Below are 20,730 nucleotides of genomic sequence, written 5' to 3'. Positions count from 1 at the left end.
TAGATATACCTACACATTACAAAGCCATAAGTGACCACCGTGATCACCTTGGCTGTTCCAAATAAAACACAGGATCTTAGAACTTCCCTGAATTAATTTCCATTTGAACTACAATACAGCTTTCAGAAAGGCATCCAATCAATTTAAAAATTGCCAGTGATGGAGAATCCACCACAATCATTGGTCATTTGTTCCAATGGTAATTGCTCTCATTTTTAAAAATACATATCTTATTTCTAGTCAGAATTTGTCTAGGTTCAACTTCTAGCCATTGAATCTTGCTATACCTTTATCAGGTAACTTATCAAATTTCTCTACTCTGTGAAGGTATTATAGACTGTATGATCAAGTCACTGCTTCACCTTCTCTTTGAGCTCCTGGAATCTCTCTACAAGGCATGTTTTCTAATCCTTTAATCATTCCCATGGCCGTTCTCCGAGCCCTCTCAAATTTATCTATATCCTTCTTGAATTGTGTACGTGAGAACTGGGCACAGTATTCCAGTAGCTGTCACGGGATGGGATTCTAGTACTCTTCAACAAGAAGGAACCTGAATAAAATCACTACGGCCCAATGCCTTGGATCCCAGAATATCAGAACTCATTGAAGATGCATCCACTTCATAGTAGGGTGACCAGATGTCCCAATGTTAGAGGCTGTGTCTTACATAGGCAATTATCTCCTCCCTCCCTCCAAAAAAGGGTCATGATTTTTCACACTTGCTATCTGATCACCCTACTCCATAGGTATGTATAATCTACTTTCTCTGGTATTTACTGGGGGTAATATCAGAAGATTAGATGTTAGCTCATGTTACTCTTATGTTTTTTAAAAACAGAAAAGTGTGCTCTCTGAAATATAGGTCAGCAACTAATTTCAGTCACAAGTCAAATTCTGCACTTAAATTATGGAAGCATTGGTCATGGTCTCATAGAGATGATGAAATTACTTTTTCACTTGAAGCAGGGATTCAACCACTTAGTTATAAAAGGAGTATTACAACATATCCTCAAAATTACAGCACTTATTGTGAGTACACTATGAATTTTCAGGAAAATTTACAAGTTAATCAGTTAATTTGTTTAGGAACTAAAAGTATTTTAAAATGGGTTTCTGAAGAAATTTAGCACCCACCATCTAGCTTTTTTTGTTAGGTCCTGGATAATCTTAATGGAACACAGACTCTGAACTTCCCAAATAGCAAATTAATAAATAAACAAACCATTCACAGAAATCTTGCACATTGACTTAATTTCAATAATGCTGTTCACGGTAAGAAATAGTAGTTTCTGCCATTATTTTTCATAACTGAAAGCTGCTTCTTCAGCAGGGTCTGACAAATGCTGTTCTATTACACAAAACTGAAAGAACCATCCTTACTTTAAAAAGGCTACCAATCGCCTATTGTCTTACTAGAACTGCGGCCACAAACGCCCTCAGTGAAGATGCCCTCTTTCAAGATAGTCACTGCTTTCTGTTGTTCCCAATGAAAGTGAAAGGAAACTCTTCTCTGGAAATATAGGTGTGCTCCATCTTTCTCAAGGCCATCTAGGCTTCACTCCCAATGGGATCAATAGGAGATAATAGCCATTTTGAAAAAAGGCAGTTATTCACAGAATTCTCTGTATTAGCACATTATTTATCACCCTCTGCTGAAAAAGAAATTTTTAGTTATAATGAACTCGAGCAAAACATCATTAATCTAAGAATTTTTGAGAACCACGTGTTGCACCAGACATAAGCAACAGAAAGAGGAAAAATAGGAAGTGATGTTCTAACTTCTACAGTTCAGTGAAGTGGAGAGAAACTTGCCAATTCATTCTGGCTGCTTTGGGCTGCTCCAGAGCAGGATAAAGCATCCATAATGTGCTGGTGAACGTGCTACTAAAAGTTTTTAAAAAATTAAAAATTAAGATTGATATTATATTTTACTCACTTAAGATACAACCCAGACAGCAACATTTTGTGTTTTTTGTTTAGTGTTTATATATGAACTTTTTAAATTAGAGAGTCTCTTATCTGGGAACTGCCTATGTAAAATTGGAATTAAAAGTTAATACATATCACTAACTAAGGGCAAAAAAATATCACGGGCATGTTATAATTACATCATTGCCCCCTAAAATAAAAGCATTCCAAACCCAGGAAACTCGAGGTATGATTAAACTTAGAGAAATCTAAGTATTTTAAGGCAAGGAAAAGAATAGCTAGGGAACCCAAACAGTCATAACGCCATCCTATAGTCACAGGAGACAAAAAGTCTGATGTGTCTGAAAATCAGTTTAAGCTGAAGCTTCAAAAACACTTGTTAGAGCCACAAACCCTTGATTTAACAGCAGTCAGTTTGAACATAACATATATATGAATTGGATAACAAATAGCAGAAGCAAAAGGTAATGACAAAGCCAGAAAGAAGAGAAGTTTCACACACAACTGAGATGCTGTGTAGAGCCACTGCTGTTCAATTTCTCATAAAAGAAGAAGTCATCCAAAGCTATGCCTTTCAAGCGGCAAAATTTGTTTATGGACACTAAAGTCAGAAATAGTTAGTTTAGTACTTTAAACAGCATAAATCAATCTAGGACACATTTATACATGTTAGTGTAATATTCTGTGAAATGGCTGATATAATTTAATGGAAGTGCATATGATGTGTAGATTTTTTAATCCAAAAAAATTGCAAAACAACCAGTTTAATGGTGGGTAACGTCTCCAATATACTGACAGTGAAAAGGGATTTATGAATTCATGTTAGGACTTTATTCAATTGCAGTTAAAACTGGCCAAAAGGATGCTATGCTGTATCAAATACTGCTTATAAATAAGAGAAAGGAAGCAACACCAATGTAAAAGGTCAAGAGAAGATGATGAGCTAAGTATACTATAATGCCACCTGACCAGCTTAGGAATTTATGAATTTCACAGTCTACTTTCAAGTGCTTAAATTTAGTTGCCTAAATACATAGTTAGGCAACTAATTAAAAGTAGTCTTATTTTCCAAAGGTGCTGGGCACTTACAAGGCTTATGGACTTCAAAGGATGTAAATGTCAACAGGAGCTTCAGATGCCCTGCACCTTTGGAAAAATAAAGTCACTTTTAATTCAGTGCCTAAATAAGGACTTAGGCAACTAAATTTAGGCACTCAGGCTTGGAAATTATGGCCTACATCTGTCCATTTTAACAATACTATGAAATACATGGGGGAAACGGAATCTTTCTGCAGTGTACGTGTACCTTAACAAAAAAACCCAAAAGATAATAGTGACCTTTTAATATGCAGCTGCAGAAAAACAAAAACTGGAATGACTATTTAGCCATAGTAAATCTTGTTCATGGTAGCATTTAAGTAGTTGCTAAATTTGGGGTCAGGAAGGAATTTCTCTTGGGCATATTGGCAGGAACCTTAGCTGTTTTGTCTTATTATGAAGTACTGAACAGAGATCATCTGTTTGAAATAGCTGGCATGCCCCGTACAATTTATTTTCTGTAACTGCAAAGTGAAGAGTCACTAAAGGCCTTCCTATCTTCTACTTCCAGATTTCTATTTAGTTTAGGTTAAAAAAAAAATCAAAACTTGATATGTCCTAGATTAGAATACAAAGATTCTCTCAGAATACATGAAAGTAGTTTCAAAGACAGGAAAATGTTATTTAACACCTTGAAAAAATTGTTTCCCCAGAATAAAATAGTAATTAAATCCTAACTAATAACAACCTCTAACGATCGTGTGTTTAAATTAAATTTCAGATTGGGAGGACAAAATTTACTCAAAAAATAAGAATTTGAAAACAAGCATTAAAAAGCACAAATATGTTGTAACAATTCTCCACGAGATCTGAATTCATACAAGATTTTTAACTTCAAGTTAGCCAGTCTTCCTAATCGTTCGTAATATAAATATTATGTACCACTATGGTTGATAAAATTGACATAAGAATATTAACAGAATGTTAATATGAATACAATTTAGCTTAACTACAGCATATCAAAAGTTTTTAAAGATCTTAACTCGTCTTGAGCATACAATAGCAGTTTCCACGAGTAAAAAAATTCATTTAAGGGCTAATCCATTAGGCAAGGAGACAACAAAATTCTTGCCACACAAGAGATACATGTGCAGGAGCAGCCTTTCCACTAGGTATGATCAAAGAGAATTCAGAGGTGTCTCCCAGGAAGGCTTTATACTGTTGTAGGACTCAGTGACATCATAAGAATGCTTCACATTTAGCAATATTAGTCAGTGCATAGTGGTTCAATTGGGTAGGTGAGTGCGGGGCTAATACAACAAAACCTTGAGAGCAACCCCAATTCCTGCTGATGTCAATGAGAACTGAGGGCATTTAAAGAGTACCTCAAAGATCAGAGCTATAGTATGGAAAAGGCAAATCCAAATAAGTAAAATCTCAGCACCTTAAATGAACTTAATAGCCACTGTCCTGTCCTAGAGTGAGAACCTCCTTGGCAGACCCTCCTCCCTGGGGTAGGGCACATGTGGAGAGCGATCGTGCCTTTGGTTCCATCAGAAACTATTTTTTTTTGTTTAAAAAAGTGAACTAAATATTGTTTTAAAAATCAAAGTGGGGGGAAAAATCTATTAGAAATGTTTGTTTTGAAACATGCAAATTGTGTGAAGTTTCTTTACTGCAAAGGCAGGCAAGTGGGTGGAAAAAGATACTGAAAATGGGAGATCAGAAAAAAATCTGATCCTGTAATCTACGTGTTGACAAGCTGTTGGGCTCCATCACTCCACCAAGTAGTAGATACTTGTCTTGGATTCTTCTACTTGACTGCTTTCATCAGATTAAGCATCTGGGATTTAATTTAACAGTTTCAGCTTTATTAAGCTGTCACAAGAGCAGCCCCACTTTGATAACAGTAGCTGCTCCAATTATGGCTTGGTTTAGGGTTGACAAGTATAATGATTCATTCGTGGCACATGAGAAGCAATAAAAGGTTGTTTTGCATTACAGCTTTAAAAATGTGGGCACTTTTTTCATTTAATTTGTCACTTAGCTTTTGCTAAGAGGACATTTAAATTGCAGTAAAAGGCAAATGGGGCTTTTAGTTTAAATGTAATCCCCATATTTAAATGATCTGTAATGGCGTAGTGTTTGAGTGGGAACACTATTGTCTCACAGTGGGCCCTGATGGTGACATGTGACATTTGTATTCAGGTCCTGTATTATCCATGTGGCTAAAGGGCTTCCAATTTCATTTCACAGCCAGAAGCCTGCAGAAAACACCAATTAACTTGCAGATCCCATTTGCCGACAAAACTCAGCTTCTTCTTGATGCCTGGCATCTGGCAGTGCTCAGCATTTAATTCCAAAGCAAAGCCTTGCAGCAATGTGATCCCTGGGCTGGGGCACAAAGTCAAATTTCCCCCTTTTATTAAGAAAGAAAATCTTTTCACTTTCGTAGCTCAGAAGCAACTTTTATTTAATTTTTGATGGATGAATATTAGAGAATTATTACTGAAGTCAAACTGCAGGGACTTTTTTAACCTACGGATAGAGATAATTTTTTCAGAGCAGAAAGAGGGCTGACTGACCTTTTATTGAAATCAGAGAACTCAGTGCAACATGCACCGGCAGACTTTTACTTCAGGGGATTATAACCATCTCAATATTCCTCTATTTTATCAATGTGATTTAATGGCAGACCAAAGGGTTCATATTATAATTAATAATGCCGCAATTTCTCAGTTTTGATCAATGATAATTGAGGGTTAAACTTTCTAAAATCAGCATGTCATATTTTACTGAGGTACCATTTAAAGAACATTATTCCAGCTCAGAACTTTGAAAAGGTTATCTATATGCCATTGTAGCAGGTGGGGTGTATTGAACATATGAGTGTAATGATTCACACAAATCACTATAGGCACTATCAATGTCTCTAGCATCAACAGAAGTAAATAATTCTAATCTTAACATACTACATCTGTAATCCTGACATCTCTAATGGAATATATTTTAGTTACGCTGGAGACCCTCCTTCAGGAGTTTGTTTTCATCATATTCCTTTTAACTGTTTTTAAACACAGCGTGCTGCTTAATTCTAGACCTCCAAATTAGAAATTACTTGTGTGACCCCTCCAGTGCACTGTATCATCTCCTTTGGATGATGCTAGCCTCACAACGGATGCCAGGATAATAAAAATTGTCTTGCCCAACACCTCCAAACTTAAGGCTCAGTCCTGCTTCTGCTAAAGTCTAGGGGAGTTTTACTAAAGACTTGAATGGGAACAGACCCTCTGTCTCCTGTTTAACTTCTTATTCCAATTACCATGCAAGTGCCCACTGCATTGCAGGAAGCATTGGTTAAGTTTTTATGAAAGGATCAACCCAGTCACAGAATGAAGCTTATTACAGTAAGCTTAAAAAAATATGCCCAAAATAAAACTGAAAAAATGTCCATATGCCTAATGGTTGGTAGGCTACAAAATTAAGCAACTCGTTATTAAACAGAACCCATACTCACACTGTACATGTGCTAAAGTCTTTCATAACTACAATACAAAAGCATTATTTAACCCATGAAATAATCAAGAGCTTAATTAACATACAATATTTAAAAAAACATTTGACTGTGATTAACACCACTGCGAGTATTTTCTTCATAGATTTAAGGGAAAAATTCTAATTTGTATATACCATTCTCAAAGCAGATCACTCTGAGCAGACAAAAGGTAAATATGTTGTTTTACCCTTACATATAGCATGCCTAGAAGAAAAGAATCAGACATGCTTCTGATTTCAGGAGGTACAATCAAATTTGTTACCCCTGAGCATCTGTATGAGATCTCCCTTGCCACTGTTGCACAAACAAATAGCTGGTCCTCAATATCACCCTGCTTTTCATTCTGCGGATCACTGTTTTTCCTTTGGGCTTCCTAATACCCTTGTCTTCTTCAATGCTCATATTTCTCTCTCAGGTCTGTGTCTTCACTATGAAACAAGTGTATTCTTAACTTGAAGTAAAACCCCTAGTGAAAACAGGCAGTTTATAAAGTTCACATGTCAGCAGGTTAAGACTATGGGGAAGTACAGTCTGATCAACTCCAAAATTTCAGGGAACATTCTAGGCATCAGTAGGAACAGCCCTATTGATTTTGGTGACAAGCAGAAAATTGGAAAAAACCTGATTTCCACACTCTGCCCATTTGGTGCTACACATAGAGGAGTACTGTGACATAGAAGTAACTCAGCCACTCACTCCAGGTCATCTGCATACTTCAATACCATTGGTTGAGTCAGCAAATAAAACTGCAGGTCAGGACTGAGGTGCCTTGATAGAGGGTGTGCATGGGTTCAGGACCGAAGTAGAGGAGACTGCATCAGATCAGGAGCTATCATGCCTAATTAGAAGTGAGGATGGAGATTTCCACTGTGACTGCCTACACACACCATGACTGCTTCAGACAAGATCATTTTACCTTTGACAAAACAGTTATAATTCATCTACACAATGCCCCCACTTGGTGCTCCAGGCAAAGAGATTCTCCTACTTGCAGCACCAGATGGGCATTGTCAAGGGGTGACATGGCCAACACAGGCACCAGGGTGAGGATTAGGGTTACTTAGAAAGTAATGACTGACTCAGGGTATGACTACACTACAGCCACAGACTAGACACTTCCTACATCAATGGAAGCAGTTTTTCTATCTTTGTAGTTAATCCAGTTCTCTGAGAGGCAGTAGCTAGGTTGACAGAAGACTTAGCCGCATCTACACCTGGGGTTATGTTGACCTAACTACGGCACTCAAGGCACAAAATTTTTCACAACATAGATTCATAGACTCTAGGATTGGAAGGGACCTCGAGAGGTCATCGAGTCCAGTCCCCTGCCCTCATAGCAGGACCAAATACTGTCTAGACCACCCCTGATAGACATTTATCTAACCTACTCTTAAATATCTCCAGAGATGGAGATTCCACAACCTCCCTAGGCAATTTATTCCAGTGTTTAACTATCCTGACAGTTAGGAACTTTCCTAATGTCCAACCTAAATCTCCCTTGCTGCAGTTTAAGTCCATTGTTTCTTGTTCTATCATTAGAGGCTAAGGTGAACAAGTTTTCTCCCTCCTCCTGATGACACCCTTTTAGATACCTGAAAACTGCTATCATGTCCCCTCTCAGTCTTCTCTTTTCCAAACTAAACATAGCAAGGGCAATCTAATTTTTAAGTGCAGACTAGGCCTGAGTTATATCTGATGTCACAATGCAACTGCTCAGGATCTTCTGCCTGTAGCATTAAATGAGCACAGTCAAGAGGAAACTGCTGATATGAAACTTAAAATGAAGAGGAGTGGTGACCGAGACAATTTATTACAATATAGGTTTAGCTGCAGTATCCTGTAAAATTGCGACAGGTTCCAGGATAGCCGGTTGCAGGATAGCCCTTCCCAGCACCTACTAGCCCAATCTACATAAGCAACAAAGTATGCATTCGTCTAGTTTTAAATATAGCTAAATTGTTACTTTCAGTTAAGCATATGTCCTTTATTTAGCAAAAGCTGCTTTGTTTCGCCGTCAAGTCAAGATGTCCAAGCTGCCATTTCTACCACCCGCTGTATGCCAGAAATTCACAACAGTTCCAGCCCCTTCTAAATTGAACTCTTAAGCCTGCAGAGACCATCAGTTTCAGTTTTATAAAGTATCCTGATAAGCCTGCCTTTTTTAAATGTCCAATTCTTCCTTCATTCCTTAGACTTCTGTAAGACATTTAACTTGGTACCACAAGACATTCTGATTAAAAAACTACAATGATATAAAATTAGCATTGCACACATTAAATGGATTAAAAACTGGCTAACTGAAAGGTCTGAAAATGTAATGGTAAATGGCGTATAGTCATCAAGTGGGAATGTTTCCAGTGGGGTCCTGCAAGGATCAGTTCTTGGCCCTAATCTATTTAACATTTTTTATCAGTGACCTGGAAGAAGACATAAAACAATCTGTGATAAAGTTTGTAAATGACAAAAACTGGGAAAGTGGTAAATAATGGAGAGGACAGATTACTGATTCAGAGTGATCTGGATTGCTTGGTAAACTGGGTGCAACCAAACAATATATGGTTTAATAGAGCTAAATGTAAATATACACATCTAGGAACAAAGAATTTAGGACATTCTTACAAGATGCGGGACTCTATTCAGGAGAGCACTAACTGAAAGATTTGGGAGTCATGGTGGCTAATCAACTTAACATGAGCTCCCAGTGTGAGGCTGTGGCCAAAATAGCTGATGTGATCTTGGGGTGCATAAACAGGAGACTCTTGAGGAGTAGAGAGGTTATTTTACCTCTGTATTTAGCACCGGTGTGACTGCTGCTGGAATACTGTGTCCAGTTCTGATGCTCACAGTTCAAGAAGGATGTTGATAAATTGGAGAAGATTCAGAGAAGAGCCATGGGAATGATTAAAGGATTAGAAAACATGCTTTATAGTGATAATCTAAACACATTGAGCTCCTTGAGCCTAACAAAGAGAAGTAACAATAGGTTCTTCAATCTAGCAGAGAAAGGTATAACATCATCATCCGATGGATGGAAGCTGAAGATAGACAAATGCAGACTGGAAATAAGGTGTACATTCTTGACAGTGAGGGCAATTAACCATCGGAATAATTTATCAGGGAATGTTGTGGATTCTCCATCATTGCTGATTTTTAAGTTAAGATTAGAGGTTCTCTAAAAGCCATGCTCTAGGAATGATGGCCTGTGTTACACAGGAAGTCAGACTAGATGATCACAGTGGTCTCTTCTGGCCTTGGAATCTATGAAACATATACATACACAGCATATAATTTTAATTCTTTGCATTTACCCAGTTCATCCCAGAGTTGCCTATACTTGTCAGTCATTGCAGTGCCTTGTTGCCTCCAAAGCGACAGACGAGGGTCAGCCATGAACTGTTCCGTTATCAATGTCAACATGCGAGCGCCATTAGAGTCTCTCATCTTTAACATCTCTCGCACCTAGGAAACAAAAAAGGTCTCTTAATACAAGCTTGAAAAAAGAAGCTACATAATACTAGTGAAATACCGAAGTTTATGCTTTCACTCCTCCTCCCTCTTTGAGACACATACACTATTAAAAAAAAAACTCATTGTCAAAAGTTTTAAATGAGAACTTGACTACATTGAGTTTGTTCAACAGTAAAAATGATTTTAGATCACTGTTAATGTCCCACTGCAATTTCTGTTCTGAACAGTAAATTTTTTGTGGAAAAACTTACATTAAAATGTATGCCCCAAGAATATCACACGCAGTTCTCCAAAACTTTGGGGAAAAAAAGCTGGTTATGATAAACAAGTAGATTTTAAGGCACATCAAGTTATGCTCCTTTGATGGAGAATTCTAAGTAACATAATGCTGTATTAATAAGGCTTAAATTGGTTTAGAAATGACTGCATTTTCAGTAATTAATCAAATATGGGCTTGATAGAGGAAAACAAAAAGGAAGGAGACCCAAACGTAACCCCTACCTTTGCAAAAAGCAAATTGAGCTGCTTCCCTGATCCATGGTATCCACCCTGGGAGAGGAAGAGTTTAACTTGCTCCTGGACTTGTTCTTCATCCAAGTGCCAACAGTTTTCATCATCTATGCTAGCACCTGCTGTTGGGTCAGGAGCACCTACAAACAGCAGCGAAAAAATTATGGTCTAAATAAAGATTATAGGTTCATGCTGGGGAGGGAGGCAGGGAGGGAATGAAGCAAAAGGAGGTCAGAAGTACAGAGGGATTTTTTGGACTTGGGCTCTCTCATGTTTTCGGTATTGTAGCTTTACCATATTAAAATAATTTTTCTCAGTACCCCGATCACTCAGAAGAGGAGAAAGGGGCTCCAAATAATAATATTTAATAATTAATTACAAACTAAGCGAAAACCTGTTTAATTACAAGGGTTTTTACAATAAAAAGTTTCTGTAATCTGACGTTTTATGTCAGTTTCACAAAAAAATATAGAACGATACCTGAAACAAAGGTATTCTGGAAAGTTTAGAGTGTGGCTCTACTCTAAGGGTTCCATGTTCATGATCTAAGTAAAGTTTATATCAAACATTTTCAATTAACAAGATTTTTCTTCTTGCCAGAACTGACAAAACCAGCTTGAGGTTCCCTTTCAGTGCACCAGTACATAGAAGAAAAGGTTCTGCAAGCCAAATTATGTTTCTTTTAGTATTTCTTCAATCACAGTGTCTTCAGATAGTGTCTTCCATGACACCTGTACAACACCCAATGCCTTCAAAAATCTTACACAGATATAAGTGATTGATATTTGGTGTACAAATCTGAAATGCAGTAGAAGAACTCATAAGTAATCATGTAGAGGGAATGGATCTATTGGTTAATAAGCATTTTTTCCACAGGCTAGGTCTTCAACAGTAATCACAGTTACTTTGAGTGTACCTAATGGAGTTAACTAGGGTGACGAGACAGCAAGTGTGAAAAATCGGGATGGAGGTGGAAGGTAATAGGTGCCAATATAAAATGAAGCCCTGAATATCGGGACTGTCCCTATAAAATCGGGACACCTGGTCACCCTAGAGTTAACTCCTTTTAAATTAGCCTATCTTGAGCAACTACACTGTTGGTATGTCTACACTACGGGATTATTCCGATTTTACCTAAACCGGTTTTGTAAAACAGATTGTATAAAGTCGAGTGAACGTGGCCACACTAAGCACATTAATTTGGTGGTGTGCGTCCATGGTTCGAGGCTAGCGTCGATTTCTGGAGCGTTGCACTGTGGGTAGCTATCCTGTAGCTATCCCATAGTTCCAGCAGTCTCCCCTGCCCATTGGAATTCTGGGTTGAGACTCCAATGCATGACTGTGCAAAAACAGTGTCGCGGGTGATTCTGGGTAAATGTCATTCCTTCCTCCGTGAAAGCAACGGCAGACAATCATTTTGTGACCTTTTTCCCTGGATTGCCCTGGCAGATGCCATAGCACGGCAACCATGGAGACCGTTCAGCTTTTTTCTTTTTCTTTTTTCCTTTTTCTTTTTTACCGTCACCGTATGTCTACTGGATGTTGCTAACAGAGGCGGTACTGCAGTGCTACACAGCAACATTCATTTGCCTTTGCAAGACAGCAGAGACGGTTATCAGTCGTTCTGTACCATCTGCTGCTGTCATGGGTGCCCCTGGCTGAGGTCGGCTGGGGGTGCAAAGACAAAAATGGGAATGACTCCCTGGGTCATTCCCTCCTTTATGGTATCTAAAAATAGAGTCAGTCCTGCCTAGAATATGGTGCAAGTGTACTAGAGAACCAGTGTACCAGAGAAGCAGAGAGCACAGCCGCTCCGTGTCAGATCCCGCAGAAATGATGAGCTACATGCCATTCTAGGGGGTGCCCCTGCAACAACCCCACCCGTTGCTTCCCTTCTCTCCCAACCCCCCTGGGCTACCGTTGCAGTGTCCCCCCATTTGCGTGATGAAGTAATAAAGAATGCAGGAATAAGAAACACTGACTTGTTAGTGAGATAAAATGAGGGGGAGGCAGCTTCCAGCTGCTATGATAGTCCAGGCAGGACATCAAACGGTGCAGGGGAGAGGAGCCCAGCATCCCGCTGCTATGACAGTTCAGGCAGGACAGAATCTTTTCTTTACACATGAAAGGGAGGGGTTTGATGGAGCCCAGAGCCCAGTTGCTACGATGAAGACTGCTACCAGCCGTTCTGTACCATCGACTGGGAATGACCGGGAGTCATTCCTATTTTTACCCAGGCGCCCCCGGCCGACCTCACCTGAGGCCAGCCAGGAGCACTCACGGGCTGATGATGACAACGGATAGCAGTCAAATTGTTACCGTCTGCCACCGGGGAGGGGAGAGGAGAGGATACTGCTGTTCACTGCGGCAGCATCGCGTCTAAAAGCAGCATGCAGTAGACATAGGGTGACATTGAAAAAAAGTCAAGAAATGATTTTTTTCCCTTTTCTTTCACGAGGGGGAGAGGAATGTAAATTAACAAGCTATACCCTGAACCACCCCGGACAATGTGTGTGACCCTACATGCATTGGGAGCTCAGCCAAGAATGCAAATACTTTTCGGAGACTGCTGGGGACTGTGGGATAGCTGGAGTCCTCAGTACCCCCTCCCCCCCTCCATGAGCATCCATTTGATTCTTTGGCTTTCCGTTACGCTTGTCACGCAGCACTGTGCTGTGGACTCTGTATCATAGCCTGGAGTTTTTTTCAAATGTTTTGGCATTTCATCTTCTGGAACGGAGCTCTGATAGAACAGATTTGTCTCCCCATACAGTGGTCAGATCCAGTATCTCCCATATGGTCCATGCTGGAGCTCTTTGGATTTGGGACTGCATTGCCACCTGTGCTGATCAGAGCTCCACGCTGGGCAAACAGGAAACGAAATTCAAAAGTTAGCGGGGCTTTTCCTGTCTACCTGGCCAGTGCATCCGAGTTCAGATTGCTGTCCAGAGTGGTTACAATGGTGCACTGTGGGATACCGCCTGGAGGCCAATATCGTTCATTTGCAGCCACACTAACCCTAATCCGATATGGTAATATCAATTTCAGTGCTACTCCTCTCGTCAGGGAGGAGTGCAGAAACCGGTTTAAAGAGCCCTTTATATTGATATAAAGGGTCTCGTTGCATGGACGGGTGCAGCGCTAAATCGGTTTAATGCTGCTAAAATCGGTTTAAACGCGTAGCGTAGACCAGGCCTGTGAAACAGCACTCCGACAACACAGAGCAATTCGATTACCGCAGAGAGTATCTGTATTAGTAGCTGACAAGATGTGCTAATGCAAGTTTTAGCCTATATCCTTGATAGACCAGATAACTTGAGTTGAAAGCTTGTGTGTGTGTGGATGTAACTCAAGTTAGGAGCAACACTCAAGTTATCTACAAAGCACTCAAGCCCAGAGTCAAACTGCAATTTTATTCCCTGTCTAGATTAAAATTTAAATAAGTGCTATGATAGACCAGGGGTAGGCAACGTGCGGCACTCAAGCTGATTTTCAGAGGCACTCACACTGCACGGGTCCTGGCCACGGGCCTGGGGCGCTCTGCATTTTAATTTAAATTTTAAATGAAGCTTCTTAAACATTTTAAAAACCTTATTTACTTTACATACAACAATAGTTTAGTTATATATTATAGACATAGAAAGAGACCTTCTAAAAACATTAAAATGTATTACTGGCACACGAAACCTTAAATCAGAGTGAATAAATGAAGACTCGGCACAACACTTCTGAAAGATTGCTGACCCCTGTGACAGACCAAGTTAATCCCACTGAATAGCTAACAGCTTCTAGAACTCTAATCAAGACAAAGCAACTGTACTTTAGAACATGCTCAAGTGGTTGAATTAAAGGCTTTACCTTGACCAGTTCAGCACATTCTAAAGTACAACTGCTTTGACTCTGAGTTCTAGAACCTCTTAGCAATTCAGCCATGTAACTCGATGTAACATTTCACCACTTAAATCTTGGTCTAGATAGGTCCTAAGAGTATGTCTAAACTGCATTAAAAACCCGCAACTGGCCTGGGTCAGCTGACTCAGGCTCGCTGGGCCCAGGCTAAAGGGCTGTTTAATTGTGGTATAAATGTTCTGGCTTGGGCAGGAGCCCAGGCGCTCGGACCTGGTGAAGGGGGAGGGTCCCAGAGCCACAATTAAACATAGACTTACTCCAAGAAATGTGAGCCTGAGTCAGCTGAAACGGGCTGGTCATGGGTTTTTAACTGCAGTGTAGACATACCTTAAGTATCCTTCTGTAACCAACACTATAAAAATAGTGCATTAACTAGAAACAAAAGTATCAATTCTAATACTTTTTTCCAATAAGTGCTGAGAAGTTTAAAAAGAGGACAGAAAGTTCTCCAGAGTTTTTGAATTAAAAATCACTACTTCAATTCTAATTTTTTCTCCATTCTAGCATTGCCATGCAGAAAAGCTTATAGATGGCTGAAAATCTGGTTGAACCTCTTGAAGTGAGCTCCTTCTCTGACTAGTGAAGACAACTGGAAGATTTTGAGGAGAAGAGAAGTGTTTTGTACTCAACTACTTATACCTCAAAGCCAAAAATCTTATAGCTTTGAGTTCCTAATGCTTGAGACCTTAAGAATGGGAATCTTGTGGGGATTGTATCCTTAAATAGGTTTTTTAATTGAGAGAGAAAAAAACCTGTCCCCTTGAATATGTACATACAACTCCCACTGACTTCCAGGGGATCTGTTTAGAGAGTGTGTGAAGACAAAAATTGAGCCCAGGACATTATGAAACGAAGGAATGAAAAACTTCACTCCAGAAGTCCTTCTCTCTTTTACTCTGTTCATTTTAAGGGGCTTTCAATCCAGTGCACTACATGAAACAAATGCTGACAAGTCTTCAGTTGCACAAAATGAGATAAAAAGGGAAATCAAGCCACAGGAAAACAGGCAGTGCAGCTGTTGCAGTAACTCAAGATTTTTGTATCACCTTGCAAAATAGCTTAAATATTTCATTGCTCCAAAACACAAAAAGACAACTACTTATTGCACTTATCATTTATAAAACACAAAACTTGTTTTAAAATAAACTGACTGGGATAAATTATAATTTAAATTCATTTTTGTGGGGTTAGTTTTAATTGTATTAAAACAATTTAGTAAGTTGTCACAGCTAAACTTTGCTATTTGTGAAAAATGAAATTCTTTCTGGACTATTTACATTTTATCAAAAGCTCGTAAGCCAGTTTGTACTACAATGCTGAATTTCAACAAGGATATTGTCATTCCTAGAGAATCTACATCCTGTCACTGGAACACTGGTATCAGATCAGCCCAGAACTGTAACAACAACATTGCCAGAGAGTTCCCCAATACAGGAGTAATGAACAGGGCAGTTTTGAGAGGGAGTTCTCTTCAGGTGAAGGAGGAGTGACTAGGTGACCCTTGGGGTGAGTTTGACATCTGTCTGTTGTGTGCCTTCTTGACTGAAGTGTATAGTGTGGTCTACTTAGCAGGCAGTGTGCTTACCCGAGGCCAGGGGTGGGCAAACTTTTGGCCTGAGGGCCACATCTGGGAATAGAAATTGTATGGTGGGCCATGAATGCTCACAAAATTAGGGCTGGGGTGCAGGAGGGGGTGAGGGCCCTGGTTGGAGGTGCAAGCTCTGAGGTGGGACCAGAAATGAGGAATTCAGGGTGCGGGAGGAATGGGGGCTGGGAGAGTGGAGTGCGGGGGCGGGGGTGAGGGCTCCAGCTGGGGGTGCGGGCTCTGGGGTGGGGCTACGAATGAGGGGTTTGGGGTGCAGGAGGGTGCTCCGGGCTGGGATCGAGGGGCTTGGGGAACAGGATCATGGCTGGGGTAGAGGGTTGGTGCATGGAGAGAGGCTCAGGGGTGCAGCGGAGCTTAACTCAAGCAGCTCCCAGAAGCAGTAGCATGCCCTTTCTCTAGCTCCTATGTGGCGGGGCAGCCAGGCGGCTCAGCCAGGCGGCTCTGCACGCCTCCGCGTCTGCAGGCACTGCCTCTGCAGCTCCTATTGGAGCGCCAGAGGGGGCCACTGGAGAGCGTAGGAGCTGGAGTGGGGCCATGCCGTGGGTTCCAAGAGCCGTGTGATACAGTCCCCGACCCTATGCCCTGGCTGGAGCAGGACCATGCTGTGGCTTCCGGGAGCCTGACCCGGATCTGCCTTGCAGGCCATAGTTTGCCCACCCTTGGCCTAGGCTGATAGCTTCCTAGAGAGGGGTTAGTCTTTCATCCATTGAGCCCTGATCCCTTTAGGATCTCTTGACAAGGGGGCATGGCTAACTCAGGGAGAACAGCCAGCCCTTAAGCGACTAGAGGACCTAGCAAACAAGGACAGCAAACAGTTTTTGGAGGGAGATTAGAGCAGGAGCATAAGAGCCAGATACACCTAATAAATATTCTCTAAACTTAGGCCAATAACTGACCCCTCCAATCCCCTCCTCCGCACAGAAAACAAACACAACCACCCTTCCGCCAAAAAATCCCCAAATCCTGCAAGAGTAAAAACAATGAAGCACAAGGCCAGCAGCAGAGTGGGGGCTATTCAGTTTATTGCAAAGAATGCAGCATGTATGATTACCTGCCTTGTGGGCAAGTGGCGTATGTATGCATTTAGTGCAAGGAGCTCATGGCCCTCAGAGATCACGTATGGGCTCATGAGACCAGAGTGGCTAAACTGCAGGTGCTAAGGAAGACAGCAGTACATAGGTGAGACTTTCTGGGACACAGCAGAGCAGTCCCACCCCCTAATCTGGCAGCTTCTGTGCTGCAGAGGAGGATCAAAGTCTTGGGGAAGGACTATGTAAAGCTGGAGCAGAGGGAAACACTCCCATAGTTGGGGATCCGCCTTTCAGATGATGTCATGATATTGCCTCGCACTGAGGATCCTCCTCTGACGGAGGTGACCCCAAGTTATTTGGAAGAGACAGGCAATAGTAATGTAGGATTTATTAGAAAGAGAGAGAGTTGGGTTTGTGATGACTGGGAGAACTCCCTGATGAATTGCCTGTCAAGTGGGAAGGTTGTGGATCTCTCAAGACATCTAGACAGACTTATGTGCTGGGGAAGAGCCAGTGGTTGTGGTATATGTAGACACCAATTACATAAGGAAAGGTAGGAGAGAAGTCCTGAAGGCCAAATTTAGGTTACTAGGCAAGAGATGCAAGTCCACGACCTCCATGGTACTATTCTCTGAATTGCTTCCAGTTCCATGTGCAGGTCCAGTTAGACAGGCAGAGCTGCATGGTCTCAATCCATGGATCAGACGGTGTTGGAAGGAGGGATTTAGGTTTATTAGGAATTGGGAACATTTTAGGAACAAATGAGACTATACACGAAGGATGGGCTCCACCTAAACCAAAACGGAACCAGACTTCTGGCACGTAAAATTAAAAAGCTCATAGAGGAGTTTTTAAACTAAGGCTTAGGGGAGTGTTGACGTGTGGAGGAACACATGGTCCAGAGAGACACATCCCTTAGGGGAGGATTTATTAAAGGGGATATTCTATATCCTCAAAGAGAAGAGGACAGAAGCTGATAAATTACAGGTAGGAATGGAAGAGAAAGTCAAGCAAAAGAGTTCCATTCAGTTACACTACATGAAGGCAGACACCTAAATATTGAAAGATTTTAAGTGCCTGTACACAAATGCTAGAAGTCCAAATACTAAGATGGTAAACTGGAGTGCCTGGTATTAAATGAGGATACTGAAATAAAAGGCATCACAGAATTAGTGGAATGATGATAAATCAATGAGACACAATAATACCAGAGTACAAATTATATAGGAATGACAGAACAGATCATGCTGGTGGAGGAGTGGCCCTATACGTAAGAAAGCATAGAATCAAACAGAGCAAAAATATTAAATGACAAACTCGACCATACAATCTCTATGGATAGAAATTCCATGCTCGAATAATAAGAGTATAGAAGTAGAACTATACTAACAATCACCTGACCATGATGGTGACAGTGATTGTGAAATATACTCAGGAACATTAGAGAGAATAATAAAACAAAGCCCAGTAATAATGGAGTATTTCAACTATCCCCATGTAGACTAGGAACATGTCACCTCAGGATGGGATACAGAGATAAAATTAATGACTACTTCTTGGAGCAGTTAGTCCTGGAACCTAGAAGGGGAGAGGCAATTCTCAATTTAGTCCCAAGTGAAGCAAAAGATCTTGTCCAAGAGGGGAATATAGCTGAACTGTTCAGTACTAGCAACCGTAATGTAATTAAATTTAACATCTCTGTAGAGAGAAAATACCCAAATAACACACCATAGAACCATTTAACTTAAAGGTGATCTATATAGAAATGAGGAGACTAGTTAAACAGAAATTAAAAAGAACTGTCATAAGACTGAAATGCCTGCAAACTGCAAGGAAACTTTAAAAAAACACCATAATAAAGGCTCAAATTATATCTATACCTCCTGATTAAAAAAAAAAAAATGAAATAGGACTAAAAATCCCATCATGGCTAAACAGAGTAAAAGAGACATTTACAGATAAAAAGACAACTTTTAAAAACTGGAAATCAAATCCCACTAAGGAAAATAGAAAGGAACAAACTCTGTTAAGTCAAGGTATAATTAGGAAGCCCAAAAAAGAATTTGAGGGGCAACTAGCAGAAGACAAAAACTAAACAGCTTTTTTTTTTTTTTTTAAATACATCAGAAACAGGAGCCAGTGGTGATCAAGGTGATAAATGAATAGTCAAGAAAGACAAGGCTGTTGTGGAGAAGCCAAATGAATTCTTTTCATCAGTCTTCAATGCAGAAGATGTAAGTGAAAGTCCCACACTCAAGATAGATTTGTTACCTAAAAAGAATGAGGAACTGTCCCAGATTGAGGCGTCAACAGAATATGTTGTAGAACAAATGGATAAATTAAAACAGATTTAAGTCACATGAAAAAAAGCCAACAGTGTTAGGAACCATTAAGAAAGGGATAGATAATCAGACAGTAAATATAATACCTCTATATAAGCCAAAGGTATGTCCACATCTTGAATACTACATTCAGTTCTGGTCACCATATCTCAAAAAAAATATTTTAGAATTGGAAAAAGTCAAAAGAAGGGCAACAAAAATTAATAGAGGTACGTAACAGCTTCCCTACGAGTAAAAAGAAAGGAAAGCATAAAAAGACTGAGAGTGTTCAGCTTAGAAATGAGATAACTAAGAGAGGATATGACAAAGGTCTATAAAATCATGAATGGTGTGGAGAAAGTGAATAAGGAAGTGTTATTTACCCCTTCACATAAGACATGAACCAGGGGTTGGCCCAATGAAATTAATAGGAAGCAGATTTAAAAACAAACAAAAGGAAGTACTTCTTCACATAATGAACATTCAACCTGTGAAACGCATTGTGTGGATGTTGTAAAGGCCAAAAGTGTAACTAGGTTCAAGAAAGAAATAGGCAAGTTCATAGGTTCCTCAATGGCAATCCTTCAAGATGGTCAGGGACAGACACCACTTCGTGCTCTGGGTATCCTTAAATCTCTGACTGCCAGAAGCTGGGACTGGAGCAGAGGGGATGAATCCCTCACTAAAATTGCCCTGTTCTGTTCACTCCCTCTGAAGCATCTGGCACTGGTCACTGTTAGAAGACAGGATACTGGGTTACAGGAACCATTGGTCCGAGTCAGTATGTATGGCCTTTCTTATGTTCTGGTTTCAGTCAGTTTCTGAAACTGTTTCCACAGTAGCACTGTGCCCTTAACCACTTTTGCCAGCAAGCTGCCAGAAGTCTTGGTAACAAAGGCCAAAGACACCAAGTTGAGGGTCTGCTCACAAATGTGGCTCAGCCTAGTATTACAGAGACTTCATCCAGCGTCTGGAGGCTCCTCTCTCAGAAAGCTGCACGTGTTATGCTCAGTATGGCCTTCTTCCTTTTTTTAGTTAGGAAAAAAGTTAAAGGAATTTCCTTATGTGTATTTATTGTCTGTTTGGCAAAGGGGTGTTCTCCCCAAAACACAGAGTTTACAGTTATAACTCACTAATTTTTCCAACAACCCTTATAGCGGTCTTAGTCAATGGTCATGCACTAAAGAGGCATGGAGGCCAATGTCTGAAGGGGCATGGCCATTCTTAGGTACCTTCTCACCTGAAGAATTAGTCCCTGTTGGTCAAGGTTGAGGCACAGTGGTAGTGCAGTATGGGGACTTGAGTTGCCACTACCCATGTCACCCCTGTTCTGTGGATAAACAGAAGATTTTTCTCCAGGGC

At 40.4% G+C, this 20,730-nt stretch overlaps 1 protein-coding gene across 3 annotated transcripts in view; it reads right to left on the bottom strand.

The window, feature by feature from the left end:
- Positions 1–20,730, bottom strand: part of ZSWIM6 (zinc finger SWIM-type containing 6) — a 163,929-nt gene that overhangs the window by 41,985 nt on the left and 101,214 nt on the right. For all 3 annotated transcript variants that reach the window (XM_050946872.1, XM_050946873.1, XM_050946874.1), the window contains exons 3-4: positions 10,493–10,641; positions 9,832–9,982 (exon numbers count right to left, since the gene is read on the bottom strand). In XM_050946872.1, the coding sequence (XP_050802829.1) occupies positions 9,832–9,982; positions 10,493–10,641 (300 nt within the window). The remainder of the gene's footprint in view (positions 1–9,831; positions 9,983–10,492; positions 10,642–20,730) is intronic.

Source organism: Gopherus flavomarginatus, chromosome 3 (genome assembly GCF_025201925.1).
Source record: "Gopherus flavomarginatus isolate rGopFla2 chromosome 3, rGopFla2.mat.asm, whole genome shotgun sequence".
In the NCBI taxonomy this organism is placed as follows: Eukaryota; Metazoa; Chordata; order Testudines; family Testudinidae; genus Gopherus; species Gopherus flavomarginatus.
This window is presented reverse-complemented; position numbering and strand designations above follow the sequence as displayed.